Source organism: Thermobia domestica, chromosome 12, assembly GCF_964235325.1.
Source record: "Thermobia domestica chromosome 12, izTheDome1.hap1.1, whole genome shotgun sequence".
In the NCBI taxonomy this organism is placed as follows: domain Eukaryota; kingdom Metazoa; phylum Arthropoda; class Insecta; order Zygentoma; family Lepismatidae; genus Thermobia; species Thermobia domestica.
The window spans coordinates 126,129,387-126,147,370 of NC_137465.1; the positions used below are offsets into that span (position 1 = coordinate 126,129,387).

At 36.0% G+C, this 17,984-nt stretch overlaps 1 protein-coding gene across 2 annotated transcripts in view; it reads right to left on the reverse strand.

Moving 5' to 3' along the window:
- Nucleotides 1–17,984, reverse strand: part of IntS3 (integrator complex subunit 3) — an 82,413-nt gene that overhangs the window by 62,424 nt on the left and 2,005 nt on the right. For both annotated transcript variants that reach the window (XM_081734068.1, XM_081734069.1), the window contains exons 2-4: nt 10,522–10,689; nt 7,131–7,396; nt 305–576 (exon numbers count right to left, since the gene is read on the reverse strand). In XM_081734068.1, the coding sequence (XP_081590194.1) occupies nt 305–576; nt 7,131–7,396; nt 10,522–10,689 (706 nt within the window). The remainder of the gene's footprint in view (nt 1–304; nt 577–7,130; nt 7,397–10,521; nt 10,690–17,984) is intronic.

Consider the following 17,984-nt stretch of genomic DNA (forward strand, 5'->3'; position numbering starts at 1 on the left):
GCTGTCGAAAACATATCATACTACAGTATCAAGAAATTTTTCTTGGCCATTATATCAAATATTTCTTCATATGGTGATATCTTGCTTCAAAACTGCATCTGGGTCTCAAGAGTTTCGTTAAGAAAATTAAAAATAAATAAATAAATAAATAATTCAATACTTCGCATATACTGACACGTCAGTTAAGATATTATTTAGATGAACACTTCACGTCACTATTCACAATATTATTCTTGCAAACTACACTTCAAAAGAATTACTCTTGCATTCTTTTGTGGAATAACTAGCCAAAGACAATGCATACCACTGAAATTAGGGCACAGCGACTTGGGATTCGTAAGAATGTCTTTCCACAATTGTTCGAATTCTGGTATTCGTGCAACATTCTGTAACAGTCGCACCAAGTCTCTTCCGATTATAAGACAATCAGAAAATTTTTCACGTAATAACGTCACTGTAAATGTCACTTCCTTTTGCCTTAAAGGAGTCAACTGTACTCCTCCATGATCTTCTATCAGACGAAGGTAAGTATACACCACAGATGCAACTAGGAATTGGAACTTATCCAACCAACTCCTGAAAAATAAAAAAATAAATAAATTTTAGTACACGATTTTGTTATACGAAGTGATTAAAAATAAAAATAATATTTTTAAAAAAGCGAACGTTACTAAAGTTTTAAAATAGTAATCCCCACTTAAAAGAATCCACCCTCACAATTATTTATACATACTCTTTTTTTTTAAAAAAAAACTACGTAAGCTTCAAGACAAAAATAACTTTGTCAACTATTCAGCATTATTAAATCTCTCGTTAATATGGCAACTTCATCACAGGTGCTGCGTTTCACAGGCCTTATCAGAACAATATTTTTAACTATTTTCATTCTCCAATAACTTTCTTGATTATACTTTTCCCTCTCTTATACTGCGTGTTTCACATAAAACCGATATGTATCATCGCAGATAATAATATGTCCGCATCATGGACAGGGTATAATTCAGGGTTGGACCCACCTGCGTTCTGAGCTTTTTATTAGTATATTATTGTTACAACCAAGTTGTATCGTATTGCCATTTTCTTTTTTACGAGATTTTGGACGTTTATTGAGAGAATGTGACATTTTCACATATTATTAAGATACCCTAAGATCATTGTGGAATTCTGAATACGAGACGCCCAGTGAATGAATTCTTATCTTGGTCTGAGATGATTAAAGACCAAATTGATTCTGTTTATATTTGAAATGACAACCCGAATTTTACATTTAGAAAGATCTGCAAAACAAAATGCTATAATAAAATTTCGAGAACAGAGTCTAGAATGTAGAACTACTCGATTTCAATCAATTATGACACAAGGCTAACCCTTGGAATGTTTCTTTATATATATTTATTATGTCGCAGTGAACAAAGGGGAATACGCGATGGAGGGGGCCCTAAATTCGAACGTACCACCACATAGAAACTGATTAATTTTAGAGATTTTTCACAAGGCAATCCTTTAACCTTGGAAAATTTATTTGGGCGTCGCGAATGGTGATGAAGAAGGGGATCAAGAAGTGGCAAAATTCAAATGATATGATATAAGTATATACTTTGGTACGAGAAACAAAGGAGACACGCAACTAAGGTTGCTTAGAATTCAAATTCAACACTATCATCCAAAAACTTTGTGGGTTTCAAACATTCTTGGTACAAGAGCAGACCTTTAGCCTGGGAAAGTTCATAGGAGTATCTATTCGTGTTAGCGAGGGAGTCAAAAGGATAAAAGCATTCATCCGGCGTTATCACTAGATCATGTATCAACTAATCAGTGTCGTTTGCAGCATGCAAAATTACCTTTCCGGTAAAACACTGCAAGCTGAAGATCGACTGCAACGAACAGTAACCCAGATCCTTGTGTCCAAAACGGAGACTTCCTTCAGCGGGGTATTAAAAAACTGGTTGACAGGTGGCAGTGTGTTGTAGAGTCCGATAGAGACTACTTTCCTAACTAACTTCCTTTTCCTCACAATGAAAAATACGACATTACTTATGACAGGGCTCAGAATTTCAAAGTCAGACGCACTCGCCAATCCAAAAATGATGGTCGCCAATATCTCTCACGTACAAATTATGAGATCCCCCCCTCCCCCCGGCATTTGGTTTGACAAAGAAAAACTTCACATTCCGTGTTTTTTCTCACTCAGTGACAGTTATTTTCGTGCAAAACAGAAACTGCGCAGCCCTTTGAGTTTAGGCAGAAACCATTTTTACTGAACACTGGTCGCCAGCTCTAAATTTCTAGTCGCCAATGGTGACCTAGCGACAGGAAATTTTGCGTCCTGACTTATGAGATGAGGCGATATATGCTTTCCTATGATTTTAATATAATCCTAATCCAGTGTTAAGTTATAACCACCACTGACAATGTTTTGTCCTTTCTCCTTCACCTATGAAAAGGGTTGGTTGGATTAGTTTGGTATTGCTTTCACCCGCGAGGCTATGGGATCCAACCACATGAGCTTCCACCGGGAATCAAATCAGTCCTTCGCGCTGAAGACGCATACACTAATAATATAGTCACGAGGAACCTCACTTATGAAGTAGCCTTAGATCTTGCGGTACAAGTGATGTACAGGTGCACCAAAATCCATCATGAAACATGCATTTTCATATCAATATTGTCTGTATACTGAACTCACTTGTTTGGAAATGAGACAGCAAACCTCTTTTCTGTTCAATAATATATGGAATTTAATTTCCATGTGGTTTTTCCAATGTAACGGCTTATTGGATGCATGAAAGTATTACGTATTCTACATCTTTGACCCATTTTGCGCATAACCGTTATGTTTCAGAGCTCTAGGGCAATCAGAGACTGACCTTGGCATCTAATATAACTGTGCATACTTAAGAAAGCAGCCTCGATTTAATGGTGTCTAAGTACTTTTGGTCAGGAGACAGAACTCACGCTGTGTGAATCGAATCATATCAAGGTTATTAAATTTTGGTGGGAACATTTACGTTAGCGTTGTCTACATATTCAACTTACTTAGCTTTCTGGCGAGGAGAAGGACACTCCCCACTCTTATTGAAAAATATGTGAAATTACACAATCGTTCTTTATCAAGGTTGTATGAATGAAGTTAAGATGATATTTTTAACATCTCGAAGAAGAGAGAGAGAAAAAAAAAGTGTTTCTCAGCACTAACATCTTTGAAACTGTAAACTGATTAATAAATACCTCGAACAAAAGTCATTACACCACTAGAACTAGCACTGATTTGTTTCTATCGTTATAAATGGCGTTTCACTGGTATCAAGTGACTAAATGACCCATCACTAATTACGTATGATAATTATAATATATGCCAGTCGGTTGGATGAAAACAGCTGGTCAAGATGGGTTAAAGCAAAGCTGTGACGGAATGGCAGAAAGGGGTTGTTGTGTCTGGGCATGCCCATAGACACATAGTAAATATATTTACCCGATTTGTTGGCGTATCAAAGAGGACTCTCCAACGTGTCTACATGGAATGGCATAACACGGGTGAACGCAAAACTGTCACAACGGTGGTCACAAAAAGATTCAAACCCAAACAAGTTTCACGGCTATTCAACGAAAATCGTTTTCAAAGTCGACAGTAACTGCTGTTGTTTGTGAATGCTGATCCATTAGAACTAATTTTTAGGAACATTCAACCATTCTGCTGTATATGGTCCGGCTTGCAAAGTCATCAGATTCACATTAAATTGAAAATCTGAGGGACTAAGGATGGGGTTAAGGATGAAAGTCAGGAACAGATATTCACATATGAGGTTTACCATAGAGATTCAAAGAAAAGTAGAAACTACACAATGAGCTTCAGTAATAGCAAAAAGAGCGTACCTTCAAAAACTAGTATAGTTAATATTGTTTTACAAGACAACTACACAAAGTATTTAAAACAGATCTCTAAGCAGCATTTTTATTTTTAACCACCTTTCCAATAATTACTACTGAAGAAGACAGACAAAACTCGTCGAATATATTCATCCTAGGCAGAGAGAGATGAAAATATTTTCAAAATGCTCTCCACCTGCATATTACAAAATATGTATCAGTTCAGTGTTCTCTGGTATAATACAGGACTACAGACAATAAATTGGAGTTTTTAAAATTAAGTTAATTCTAAGCATTTTCCTTAAGTCTATAAATAAATTGTTATATACTATTCATTGTATGTTACTCCTATACTTCCCTGTCTTGTCCCATTAGTGGCAATCAAATTTTGCTTGACATAAATCGGCTACTATGTTGGTTGGCTTTGAGTTTAACTCCTTTCAGCACCAAGGTTACACGAAAGGTGACCATATAGCTTAACATAGGATCCGCACCACACGAGCTTTCACCGGGAAACGAACCCGAGTTTCCTGCGCTGAATATGCTAAACACATGGCTACAAGGAAGCTCAGCTCGACTGCTATGTTGCATTCTCTTGCTTGGAAGTTTTACAGCAAGATATCTTAACTGTGTCAATACTTAAGCCTATTTCTTCTTACTGGAAAATGATGTCTGCTTTGGTGTGTATATTTCCTACTAATGATTATGATAAATGGAAGTGTATTCGAAAAGAGAAAATAATAAATAAATACAAATACAAAGAATGTTTAGTAAGGTAAGTTCAGTGAACAATACTTTTTTTCTTTTACATTCTGACTTTAAAATATGCATTCAAGAAAGTTAAAACCACTCAACTTATGTTTCCTTGGTACTTTGCATTTAATGCAAGATAAAATATACAGTGTCAGAAATTATGAGAAGTAATGACGTAGTTTTTTCAAGTGATTGTATACATGACTGATTCGCTACAATAACTTACTTATTCATTACTATTTGTTCTTTCACCTCAATTTGCAAGTAGCAGTGATTCAAAGGCGTACTTTTGTTATTAACTCTTGAAACATTACGTGATTGTGATCGATGCGGTTTGAATGAAGTACTGTGTTCGAATTTATAAGTTGTGAAGAAGTCGATGAAACTGACATTCTCGGTCATAACTGGCATTTGTTTATGGTGAAAATTGTACTAATCAAAATTGCAAAAGAGGACGAAAAAGATACGAGCTAGCAAAACTCCCGCAGCAGTTTCGCTACGGGCATAAATCTGAAGTACATCAACTACCTCTGTAAAAATTGTTGCAGAAGTACCGCAGGATTCTGAAACCTGGATATTTGGATAAGGCACATACCAGTTCCTAAGTGAAGCCTTGACCAGACTACAGTAGGTCCCATACTATTGAAGCTATGGACCTTTAAAATTCATTTTTTCATGTTTTCGGAAGCCTATAACTCCGAAAGGAAGCATTTGTGCACCCAAGTTGGTCTATACTTTTTATCTCATCTTGGTGTCAGGAATCACCTCCCAATGCTGTCGATGTTGTTTTGAAACACCCTATATATATATATATGATGTGGCACAGTCAATGTGTATACACTGATCTAAACGGTGATTAGATGTGTCTGGAGACTGGGAATGATACCAAAGAAATGGAGAAGTCTCGTATCAATCGTAAGCAACAAACGCATAAACTACCATGGGAAATTATTAATGAGACACTTTTTCTTTCTTTTTAATAAGTAATATTAGAGTAGCGAATCCAACACAAAATCGAACACGTTCGAACAAACTTGTTTTAGGAATGGACGATCAGTAATCGATCTTATTTCTACTCTAAAACAGTAAATAGAAAATGTATCACAATACAGTAAACAATCATTACAAAAATCATATGACAATGTAGTTAGGGAGCACAAATATAAAGATCTTCAACAAAACGGTTGCCTGACCTTAGTTTAATCCTTTTAAGATTTTCACTTTTTGAGATATATTTTTTATTTTCACTCAAACAACTGCTGCTTTCTTACTATTTATTGTAGGATTACGGTTCATACTTTTTTTTTAAAGGATAGAGCATACTTCCAACGGTACTACTTGCTTCTCCGTATTATACACCAGAAACGGGAAAATGTAAAAACCAGATTTTTCGAAAAAACAATTTTCGAAATTTTTGCGCCCCTCTGCCCCAGGCCTGAGTTCACGTAAGAATTTGATATTTTTAAGAAATACGTTGTCAAGCACATAATATTTGTTCGTGTGCAAAATTTTACTCTTGTATCTTGAAAACAAAGTCAACATTGTTGTAAGTCTGAATTTAGACTCTATAGGCCGGCCTCTCTCTCTCTCTTACTGCGGTCATTACTATTTAGCTTAGAGTCATGGTTCAAACGCTATTTTCTTCAGTACAACGAACCCTTTCCAACTCTCATGTATGTACCATACACTGAACCAGAAAAATCGGGAAAACTCGGAAATTTTCCTGAAAAATCACCCCCTCGAAACGCTTGCGCCCCTCTAGCCCGGTCCCGGAGATCTCAAAAAAAATTTGAAAAATACCCAAAGGTATACAATCCGTATCCAAAGTTTCAATCAGATATCCTGAAAACTAAAGGCGTGAAAAATTCTTGAAATTTGTCTTAAGAAAAAAGTCACGTCCCTCCGCCCCCACTTGGCACCGCGAAGTTGACCATCCGGTTCCAAAACGCATGTAGGGTGTTCTTTGATAAATCCTTGACTTGACCAATAAAAAGCTTAAATACCTGTTATAGAACCTAAATAAGCGGTCAAAGACTATACTACGCCATAGTAACAAAAGTTACCATAAATCCTAAAAGGGTTAATATGTCCCATTTTCAGCACCAAGGCTATAAGGGACGGATCTTATTATTCGGAGTGGATCTATAAACCACTACTCGGACTTGTATCAGAGTTAAGTGCTCCTCCCATCCACACACATAACGCCAGAAATCGAACTCAGGACCACGTGCATTGCCCACTCAGTAAGGAAACAAACTGGAGGAACAAACAACTTCATAAAGACTAACAACCTAGAATACAGACTAACCATGGAAAAAGGGAAATGATACGATGTAGTGTGATCAGAACTGTGATAATAATCTCGATATCTTTCATGAAATATTGAGTTAACAACAAAGGGTAAATTATTTTTAACACATTTTAAAATTTCAATGGAGAAGGAGAAAGTCTCTCGAATGTTACGCATATATTTCAAAATAACTTACACTTTTAATCTCATATCAACTTACCTATTTTCCGTATAGATATCGAGCAACGCTTCAGCTAAAGAAACATTTTTAACGGATGTATTTCCTCCAGCAATATGTCTCATAAGATTCCAACACAATCCATCTACCCCTGTAACAGCATTCCGTATCATCTCACGCACGAGCCACAACAACTGCTGTCGAACCACATCCAGCATCCTGGAGAACTTATCCATAATCAGCTGCGTCAAATGGACAAGCACTAGATTTAACCCATCCCGGGTAATGAATGTCAAGTCTCGGTAACTCTGGAAAACAGATGCATAAAAGATTAGTAGTGGTAGATTTAAAAAAAGAAATATAGTTAACTACTACAATGATAGTGTCCTTACGGACGTAGAGAATTCCAATGAGTGTTAAGCATAGCACGTAATGAGATAATGTGCATGTAATTAATACGAAAAAAAAAAATAAATAAGAAAATAAGTACTGTCCAACGAATTATCTGTTAAACTACTTATCTAAATTGCTCTTCTGCACCTCAAGAGTAACAATCACTCGAAGAAAGAAAGGAACTGCATACTACATTTTTAAAATTACAAGAAGCGAATATAATATTAAGAAACTGGGAAAGATAATTTTGCAGGCTACAATTCTAAGAGGAACACTACACTTTCCATCTGTGCGGTGCAGGTACTAGCCAAGCACGTTATTTTCCATGAAGAGAAGTAATTTGTGACAAGAAATTTCCACGTCAATTTTAAATAATTTAAATTTTTTTATATTCAGATCCCGTCTCCACATTTCATCTTGTGTGTCACAAAATACCGGGTGTGCCGATGTAAAAAGCCTTCAACATGAAGCCTCATTAGATAAAAACAGTTGATAAATTTTGCGTAATAAATAAGAAAAATTCTTAGTTAACACTAATGAAATACTAGCCTTCAACTCCACTTAAGCACCCGTATTATTGAGTTATTCGTATTAGTTTCGATGACTGTTTTATCCTCATAAAACCGGAAGTAGTATATCCCATATTTTATTTTATTACAGTAATTTGACATCGGGTAAGTTTTTTAGATTATGTTAGTCCTCGAATCAATGTAAATATTCCCTAATTATCATCGGTCATCAAAATGTATAAGAATAAATTAATAATACAGGTGTTTAAGTGGAGTTCAAGCTTAGTATTTCATTAATAAATATACATGCCATCAGTTCATTTAGTAATTTCTACTGATCACTTAGAAAATCAATTGCCCGAGAACTATCAGAAGGTTGAAGTTACTTGATCTAATAAGTTTCCAGGGCTGTAGTCGAGGGTACAGCAGGTGTTCAAATATTCCTGCATGTTATTTCAGGGGTTAGCAGGGGTTTTCATGAGAAAAAACTCCATTTTTTTTCTAACAAGGAGACTTACAGAAGTGTCATTCATCGATTTGAATGAAACTGCATACTTGTAGAACATCGAAAAATAATCGACACGTATTTTTTTATTTTGGCAATGGTGAAGATTTAAGGACAGAAACCGCCCTTTGAACGTTAGGGGTGGTCTCCAAGTATAGACAGAAAACAATAATTTAATATACAAGAAAACATACCGCCAGGGGGAGGGGAGGTTAGTACAGTTGATTCAGAATCTGACGTCAAAATTATGAAATTTAAAATGGCGGATCCAATATCATTACAATTACTTAAAGTCTTCTGGTTTGAATTGCTCTGCAGTTAGCCAGGAACAACTATAGTTGCTAGGGGTTATTGCAAGATGGTTGCAGACCGATATGAAACCGCTTTCTGTACTTATTTCTCACTATGCGGGGTGCTTATTGAAAGTAAGTCTCCTCGCCTCTCACCATTCGGGGTTCTTATTTAAAGTGATCTCATCTCTCACTATGCCAGAATTTCATATATCCTCAATTGTTATAATTATGAATTTATTGAGATAACGTTTTACCAATGATATTCCGTAAAAAAAAGTGTGTGCGATACATAATCATTATTTACATCATGCACACCACCCATAATTGTGCACAAATGGCAAAATTCTGCACAATTTTAAAATAAGATGTTACGGGATTTTCAAACGCAGGTGGTTCTTCTTCCAAATAACCGCTTTTGTGCCACACATACCTAATAAGATTTGCAAATCTGGGAGAAGAAAACTGATTATGAGTTAGTGATTAGATCTTAATTATATTATTACGTTGATGTAAATTTATGTTATAGTTGTAGAGAAGAATAAACAGAAAAATGTCTCCAAGAAGTTTTTCCACGGCCTAAAGAAGAACACATGAAGAGGCTGAATCCTACTAGTTGTTATTGCAGGAATGATTTCTATTTTGAGGTACTCTTTTTTCTTAAAATAGGTTCAAAAGTTGATGAATTCTGACCACTCCACGAATCTAATGACAAAATGGACTTTGCAATTGACGCTGGGCTAAGTACCCCGAATAGTGAGAGGCGAGGGGACTCATTTTCAATAAGCACCCCAAGTAGTGAGAGGTGCAGAGGCTCACTATAATCAAGCATCCCGTTAAAACAAGTACAGAAAGGGGTTTCAATTTGGTCTTCAACCTTCTCGCAGTAACTCCTGCCAACCACGTTTGTTCTTGGCTAACTGCAGAGCATTTCCAACTAGAAGACTTTAAGTAATTGTAATCACCATATTGGATCCGCCATTTTGAATTTTGTAATTTTGACGTCAAATTCAGAATCAGCTGTCCTAAAAACCCCACTGGCAGTATGTTTTCTTATGTATTAAATGATGATTTTCTGTCTATACTTGGAAACCACCCCTACCGTTCACAGGGTGGTTTCTACCCTTAAACTAGTACCATTGCCGAAATAAATAAATAAATAAATAAATAAAACGTGTCGATTATTTTTCGATGTTCTACAAGTATGTAAAGTTTCATTTAAATCAGTGAATGACATTTCCGTAAGTCTCCGGGCGCGAGCTTTTCTGTTTCTTTTCGGAGTGAGTTTTTCCTTCATAATACCTACACCTATTTATGTTATTAGGTGTGATTTAAGTAAGGAATGTCATCAAGAAAATATCATGAAATACTTTTAGACTATAAAACAGTAATGTATCCTTTATATTTCAATTGAATTAATACCTGCGTTTTCATTAAAAAATGCCTTCTATATCTTTTATGACAATCATAGATAATCACAAAACAGCGTGTACACTCTGAAAGTTTTAGGACTGTAAGTTTCCACACATAGACGCCTGTTAAACAAAACACAAAAGTCACCCTTTGCAGACTGGCTAATAAGATGAGCGTTGTTATGTGTTAAGTTACATTAGTTATCACTTTCATGGTCAACATGAGATGAAAATTATTGAACACTGAACATTACTGAATTACTTCAAAGTATATTGAACATTACTGAATTATTTAAAGATACACTATAGTGCAATCTTTCTCACCTTTGCAGCATTATTTGGTTCAGTAAGAATTACGACTAGCAAACCCAAAGAGATCTCCTCATGGGAGCGAGAATCTTTGCACACTGCATTATTAAGAGCATCATGGGCTTCTTTGTCTGACAATCCCGATATGAGATTCTGCAACGTGTTGTAACATCTATCATATTTCTGTAAATAGAGAGAAAAGAATATTAATATTTTAAGCCATTTGGAACTAAAAAATATAGAGTATCACCATTTTCTGATTTTTGTTTATGATTAATGATGACACTTAAGATCCACTAATTAACAATGCACGCACTACGAAAATACATAAATAAAAATTCTTACATATCAAAACTTAAATTCTTTGCACATCACTTATAACATATTGACAATATGCTCTTCAGTGTTGAGGAACTTAAGCCTATGACATTCAAACTGACTTCGCTGGCATGCTTAATAGTGGACAGTATCAGAATACTATTTATTATTTTATATGGCAATTCTGCAGAAAATATTCTTCATGTCTCTGCACATAACAGTTTGAATAAATGCCAATCCAAACAATAAATGCTGAAGTAGTGAAATTTAAAAAACTTCTTCGCCATTAAAATTAGTGTCATCGCCTCTGATACAAAAACCTGGGTTCGATAGCTAGTTTATGAAAATGTGGTTCGGATCCGATGTTATGACGTATGTTCTTGTCTCATATAACCTCGTGTTGAACAGGGAAATTGAAGTACATACTGAGTTATAAACAAATCAGTCTAAAATGTTCGAGATTTGTAAAAGTTTATTCTCTCCAGGAGAAATTTGCTATGTTTATTTCAGGTTCAGTTCTTCCACATCATATCTGAAGTATATGTTCGCCAACAAGAGGCACAAAACAAACTGGAAAATAAACCTTATATGCTTAGAAATATAAATGATATGAACTGAACAATTTAATATAATATTAAATATACAAGGAGATATCAAAAAGTTCATGCAATTACCTAGAAAATGAACTACAAACCCCCTCGGACATGCATACATGCATTTTATAATTAGGTCCTTGTATGTTAACGATGCTAATTCCGGACTCGTTAGAATTTTTTTCTTAGGTGCGACGATTACAAGCTTGAGGCATGGAGTGTCATTAAGTTCCTCCATGTTTAGGAGAAATCAACAAAGCAGATCCATGAAGATATGGTATCCAAGTGGAAACGGCAATTCCAAACTGGACATATGACGACCATAACGCCTCTAGATCTGGAAAAGCATCTTTCACTAATGCCGCCTGGATGGAGAAAGCCGACATCATAATAGAAAACAGGAGGATAACTACTGAAAGTGCTATGTGTGGAATAGGTATGGGTCTGCCTGAATATCATTCACAACCAGCTTCATCTTCAGAAAGTGTCAACACCGTGGGTGTCAGAACTGCTCACATCTTTCGCAAGAAGAGAAATCGGGAGGACGATGCAAGAGAAATGTCGCATCGCTGTGAGGTGGATGAAAATTGGGTTTATCTTTATGACCCGGAAACAAAGGAAATGAGCAAACAATGGAAACAACCCTCCTCTCGCTATCATAAAAAGGCACGAGTACAGAAGTCTGCCGCTAAGGCGATGCTTTCTGCTTTCTGATACTGTAACGGGGTTATCATGACAGATTACCTACCACAGGTGCGAACTAGAGGTATTACTAATACCTCTACCTATTACTCCTATCTCCTGTCGATGAGAGGAACTGAAGAAGAAATGTCATGGATTGTTCACAAAAGGGGTGCTGCTCTTGGCAGATATACCATGTGCGTGAGTTTCCTCAGGGTCCTCTTGTTTCTTCCCATTGCATTTATTTCACCATTTCTTTCATTTCCCATCATCATCATCGTCTCCTTTAGCCTAGCTGGCATAAGCGTGGGACGTAAAACTTAAAGATTTCATTTCATTTTTTCTTGGCAGACAACGCAACAGCTCATTTCGCCGATCCATCCATAATGAAGGCAGAGGAATTAGGATATGAAATAGTCCCCAACCCTCCATACTCATCAGACCTAGCACCAAGTGACTTACTTCTGTTTGCAGAGAGGAAGTGTCCATTCACAGGACACCATTTTGACAATAAGGATGACGTCATTTCTGAAGTTGAACTGCGGTTTCAAAGCCAAACTGCAGCCTTTGACAAAACGGACTTGCGGAAAGTGGAAAACCTCTGGCAAAAAGATGTCATTAGGCACGGTGACTACGTATAGAGGGACTAATACCATCATAGTGTCAAGAGTTCTCAAGAGTGGATTTCTTACAGGTGTTTGCACGAACTTTTTTATACCTTCTCGTATAAGTACAAATATTTGGCTAAATAATGCAATAGCTTCTTAGCATTGTAAATTTTACACAACTTGCAATAGTTTCAGTTTCGAAAAACAGCCACAGATAGCTACAGACGTAGACAAATTGATAGAAATATTCTAGTTCCTGTGTAAAAACATATGTATACCGTTTTTAGGGCATGCCATGTAAATAGTATATATGCGTTTTGAATATTTATAATTCTTTTTCAAGAACGAAAGCCTAAAGGCGAAGTTGTGTGAGATTCTAAAAACTATACGAACATTTTGGATTTTTCTTAATATTGTTAATTTTGGTGGTTTAAGTACGTCTCCCATGTGTGTTAATTATCAAGAATAAGACAGCAGCGGAGAAAAAAGTTACCGATGACGACTCCAGGGAGGGTTGAAATAATTTAAATAGCTCATTTTTGGGGGGTGGGGAAGAGTATACACAGTTAGTACGTACTTCTAATCTATTCTGTGTAGCTTTTAAAATTTATCTTTGAAACAAATTATTTGCTTCATGTTCATCAACGTATATGAGTACTTGGAGTCATGTAGGAAAAACTAGGCTACAAAGAACTAGCGGCAGTCTTCATTAGCAAAAGTAGAATATGTTTTCCATTAAAAGTCAATAAAGTGGTAGAATGTATGACTGTTCAAGAAGCGGACTGGGTAACATAGTGGTTGGGGCAACTGCATGGTAATACGGAGACCCGTGTTCGACTCCCGGTCCAGTTGTCACTCTTTCAATACTACAGCACTGGACAGCCTTATTCCTGCTACCAAACATATTTTTTTTTATTATTATTATTATCTTGCTAAAATATCTACTTCAACACACCTAATGGTCATTCTGAATTACACCAACGAAAAAAAGGGGTGAAATTAGATTTTCTGAGGTAATGTAAGGAAGAATTTACGTTTTCAGATAATCACAAACACACTGAAATATATTTCCATAAATAAATAAATAGAAAAAATACAAGTAGAAATAAGTAGAAAGGTAGTGTAAATAAGAGTTGAAGGCAACTGCTGAACACAAAACTAGGAAATAAGCAAGATGAAAAATAGATTTATTCTTATAGGCCTACAAAACCTGGTGGTCTTATGATATGAAGTTCCTGAGACATTCGAAAAGTAACCTCACTTTAGCTTCAAAGTTGATTAAAGAGCATAAAAAGAAATTAATTATTTACCATAAATACGTATCAAAGACTTTTTGATGTATACATTAAAGGAAACACACATAGGGAACTAAAAATGATGACAGAAATAATGAAATGAAAAAAAAAAAAAAAAAAAAAATTAATTGGCCAGAAATATCCAAATTTGGACTTAGAAAGACCTAGAGAAATTGAACAGCTATTAAAACTTACATTCGAAGTTACCTTTGTGTATGTACGATAAAACAAACAAACCCCAGCATGCGTATATGTAAATCGAAACAAAATACAAGGTATACCACCATGCCACGTTTGATCCAGATGGGATGAATTTGGTTGAATTCATGTTTTTGCGTCTGAAAATATGAACCACCGACTTTGATGGCCTGTAACTCAGGAATCAAAAGCCTTTAATATTTCACAAGCTTGTAGAGCAGGTCAAGATGTATCGCTATATCAATTTTGATTCATGTCTGATGAGCTCGGTTGAACTCGTACGATATTGTATAGTGCCCTTGATCTTTCAAAGAAAGAAAAAAAAAAAAAAAAAAAATCAATGCACGACAAAAAATAGACTTCTTCAAAACTTAATCGAGCAGCTCACCGAGATATTCATGAACAATAGTTACTGAATTATTGGCTTTCTATCTCGTAGTTACAGGACTGAATGAAAAGGTAAGAAAACGGACAGGAACTAATACACCACCCCCATCGAAAGTAATATTTACCCCTTTAATTGGCAAACATTGAGATATTTCTGTAAAAACTGGTTAGTTCGTTTCTTTCGTAATTGTTAAAGAGGTTCTGGGTTTTGAATACCCAGAATGTATATTTCCAAACAACATCGGTTTTAATATAGCTAATCATGTGTTGGTAGTCAGCAACGTTGTCCGTAATATGCTCAATTATAATTAGGAATACTTCTCAAATGGAGTAATTAACAGCAATTACATTAAAATATCCGGGTGAAATTTACGATGCCCGCTACAGCTGGTATCATTACGCAGACACAAGCAGTTACACTCGATTAATTTTAAACAAAATGGGTACAAACTTCCCTAGCTCTAAGCTAATCCGCCCTATTTATTGATGCGCAGCTGAAATGTGATATTGCTAAGTTTAGCCAAACATCTTTCAACATACCAAGAAACCTCTTGCTATACTGAATTTGACTGTCTTCTGATGACCCATTAGTTAACACAACAAAGATTAAAACTATGTAAACAATGATCCGCAAGTCAGGCATGTGAATATTGTATGAAAGCAATAATGCCAATTAAACTATTACTAAAACTTTCGTCGGGCGTATAACAATACAAAGTGATGCTGTTTGTAACCAACAAGGCCAAATACTGGGTTAAGGCAGGTCACGAAAATTCAAGTCTGAGTCCAGTAGCCAGAACAGTTTGATCGTAAGTTTTTCATTGCAACTCCAAGGTAAATAAAGCAAAGGCCAAACAAATATTTAATTGCCATTTCTTTTCTCCACTTTCAAGGAAAAGTAAATACGAAATGCCTACCGCCAAACAAAAATATTTGGTCGCTACCTGGCGACCGGAAAAATCGCGCCCAAACCGTAAGTGGTATAAAAATGGTATTTGCAGGGTTGGCTGGTTTAAACCAGCTTTTTTTTTTTAAGTTTAAACCAAAAAGAAAAAAGAATAAAAAATGCTTTAAATTGTGTGAACTTCATGGTGACGTTTCCACATATCAAACCATCTGCATTAGTTTTATCTACTTTTCACCTTTTAATCAAAGTGCCCCATGTTCAATTCTCAGTTGAACCACAACCCTTCTTTCATGTATAAACCAAGTAGCGGTTTGGATGTCACTTTAAAGCAAAAGTCTTCTTGATAACCTCGGTATTACATAAAGATGTTAAGGGTAAACATACGAAACGAAGCCAAACTGTGTATTTCTGCTTGCCTGAATGTCTGTTGTTTTATAAAGAATCCACGGTTACTTAAATATATTGATAGACATTGGCAAAATTTATCGACTGCCTACGTAGCTTCCAACATTAGCTTGGATTGGACTTCGTCTTAATTTTATTGAATATCTACATACTAAATTTGGAATTTAATACCCCAGTACTGATTATGAAACGTTGACTGTAAAATTTTACATGCAAAGCAATAACGGGATCTGCTTTGCATTTAAAGTAATAACAGGATTTTATCAATGGCTAAGGTAGGAGTTTTCCGATTTGTATTAATTCTGTATGATGGTTTCACTTGTGCAACTATTTATCTTTTTGTCCTGAAATGACTCTGACAGTTATATTAACAAGTATGTAAAGACCAGTACAACGCATTTTCATCAGGAGTCCTTCGTGAGTGAGTCAGCAAACTCATTGCATTTGTGGCCAAATAGTCCCGGCTTCGAGTTCAAATGGAAAACAATTTCTCTCGGATGTAAGCCGGGAAGCCGTTTGGATTCCGCTTTAAGCTTATATGACCCCTTCCAGCACAACCCTGTTGCTGCATAATAACAGCAAGGCGAAACAAACTTACTTTTGTACGTATGTAATATAAATACATAGAGCAAATTATTAAAAAAAAAACGGTTTTTTGTATTTTTCAATAAAAACCATGGCTTTTGCCAACTCTAAATAGTTTCGCAATACTATTATCCAGGGAAAACCATCAAAAAACACTGATTCTAGCCAAACATCTTTGATTAAAAACGCAGTTCATTACCGGAAAAAGCAAGAGCAAGTTACAGAAATAAACTTATTCGACTTCTTTTAAAGGAACTTTCAATAAAATAAATCGGCATATTTTTGGATTTGGGAGGGGAGGGGGCGAATTCTTTGAGTTAAAATTTCTATCTTGGTATATTTTCTATATTTTTTGTTGGTTCAAATTAGGTCAGATTAGATTAGGTTAGGTTGACTTAGTACTGCCCCCCCCGCCCAAATTCTAAAATTAGGATTACGTGATGTATCGCCGGACTAATTTGTGGAAATTTACCGGGTGAATTGGGGAACCAATTTTCGTTTGTGAGGAAGAGTGAGTAGAAGTCAGGTGAGGGGCAATGGTTGAAGTTAAAAAAGTTGTTGTTGTACAGTATTTCATGTAAGCGGAACTGTATGTGGAAGCAGAGAGGAACACTTACGATTTAGTGGCGGAAAAGGTAGTGCGAAAGTGAAGAGCATAATCAAGATTGTGACATACGGTGTATGAGTTTTGTGAAATTACACAAAAATGACGAGCGTCAGTTGTTAAAATCGAGTGAAAGGCACTTAGTACTAATAACAATTGGAACGTTACTAGTACCGACCATGACAAGCGCTATTGAAACTCGTATCACTGCCTGCTCCCTTCGGACGTACCCCCGCACGGAAAATTAAGCTTCGCCCTGTCCTGACCCAGACAGCATTCGTGCTTTTTAGTGACCACCTAGCACAGGTTGGTTTGTGCTTTTTACACTAGTTTTTACCATACGTACTAACACCGTATTTATACGCAAATAGTAATTTTTTATTCCAGATTGTGAAAGTTTACATGCCCCTATTTTGAAGGTAGCTGACTTGTAATTGAACCTAACCTACCCTAAGTAACGTAATGTATTATAATCAAATGCAGTACATTTTGGTATTTGGATATAGTATACACGAAGCTGCATCAGTTCCCGAAGGAGCAGGACGCTCATACTTTTAGGGATTATTCATTGAGTATGTACGAACTTACAAAGGGGGTAACAAAGCGACTTTTATTCACTTATCGACTGATGCGAAAATAAAAAAGAACGTACCTTTCATTTCTCACATTTGCCCTTGTACTTTATATCTGCATGTGTAGTGCCCTTGTACTTTATCTATGACTATGTGTGTGGGGAAGACCGTTTTATTCATTAACTAGTTACGGTATAAATGGCACTGGACTGACCTTAATTCAAACATATTTGGAAGACCGAAAGCAAGTTGTCTTTACAAACGGTATACAGTCTCAAATGAAAAGTCTAAAGTGTGGCGTTCCTCAAGGGTCGGTGCTTGGTCC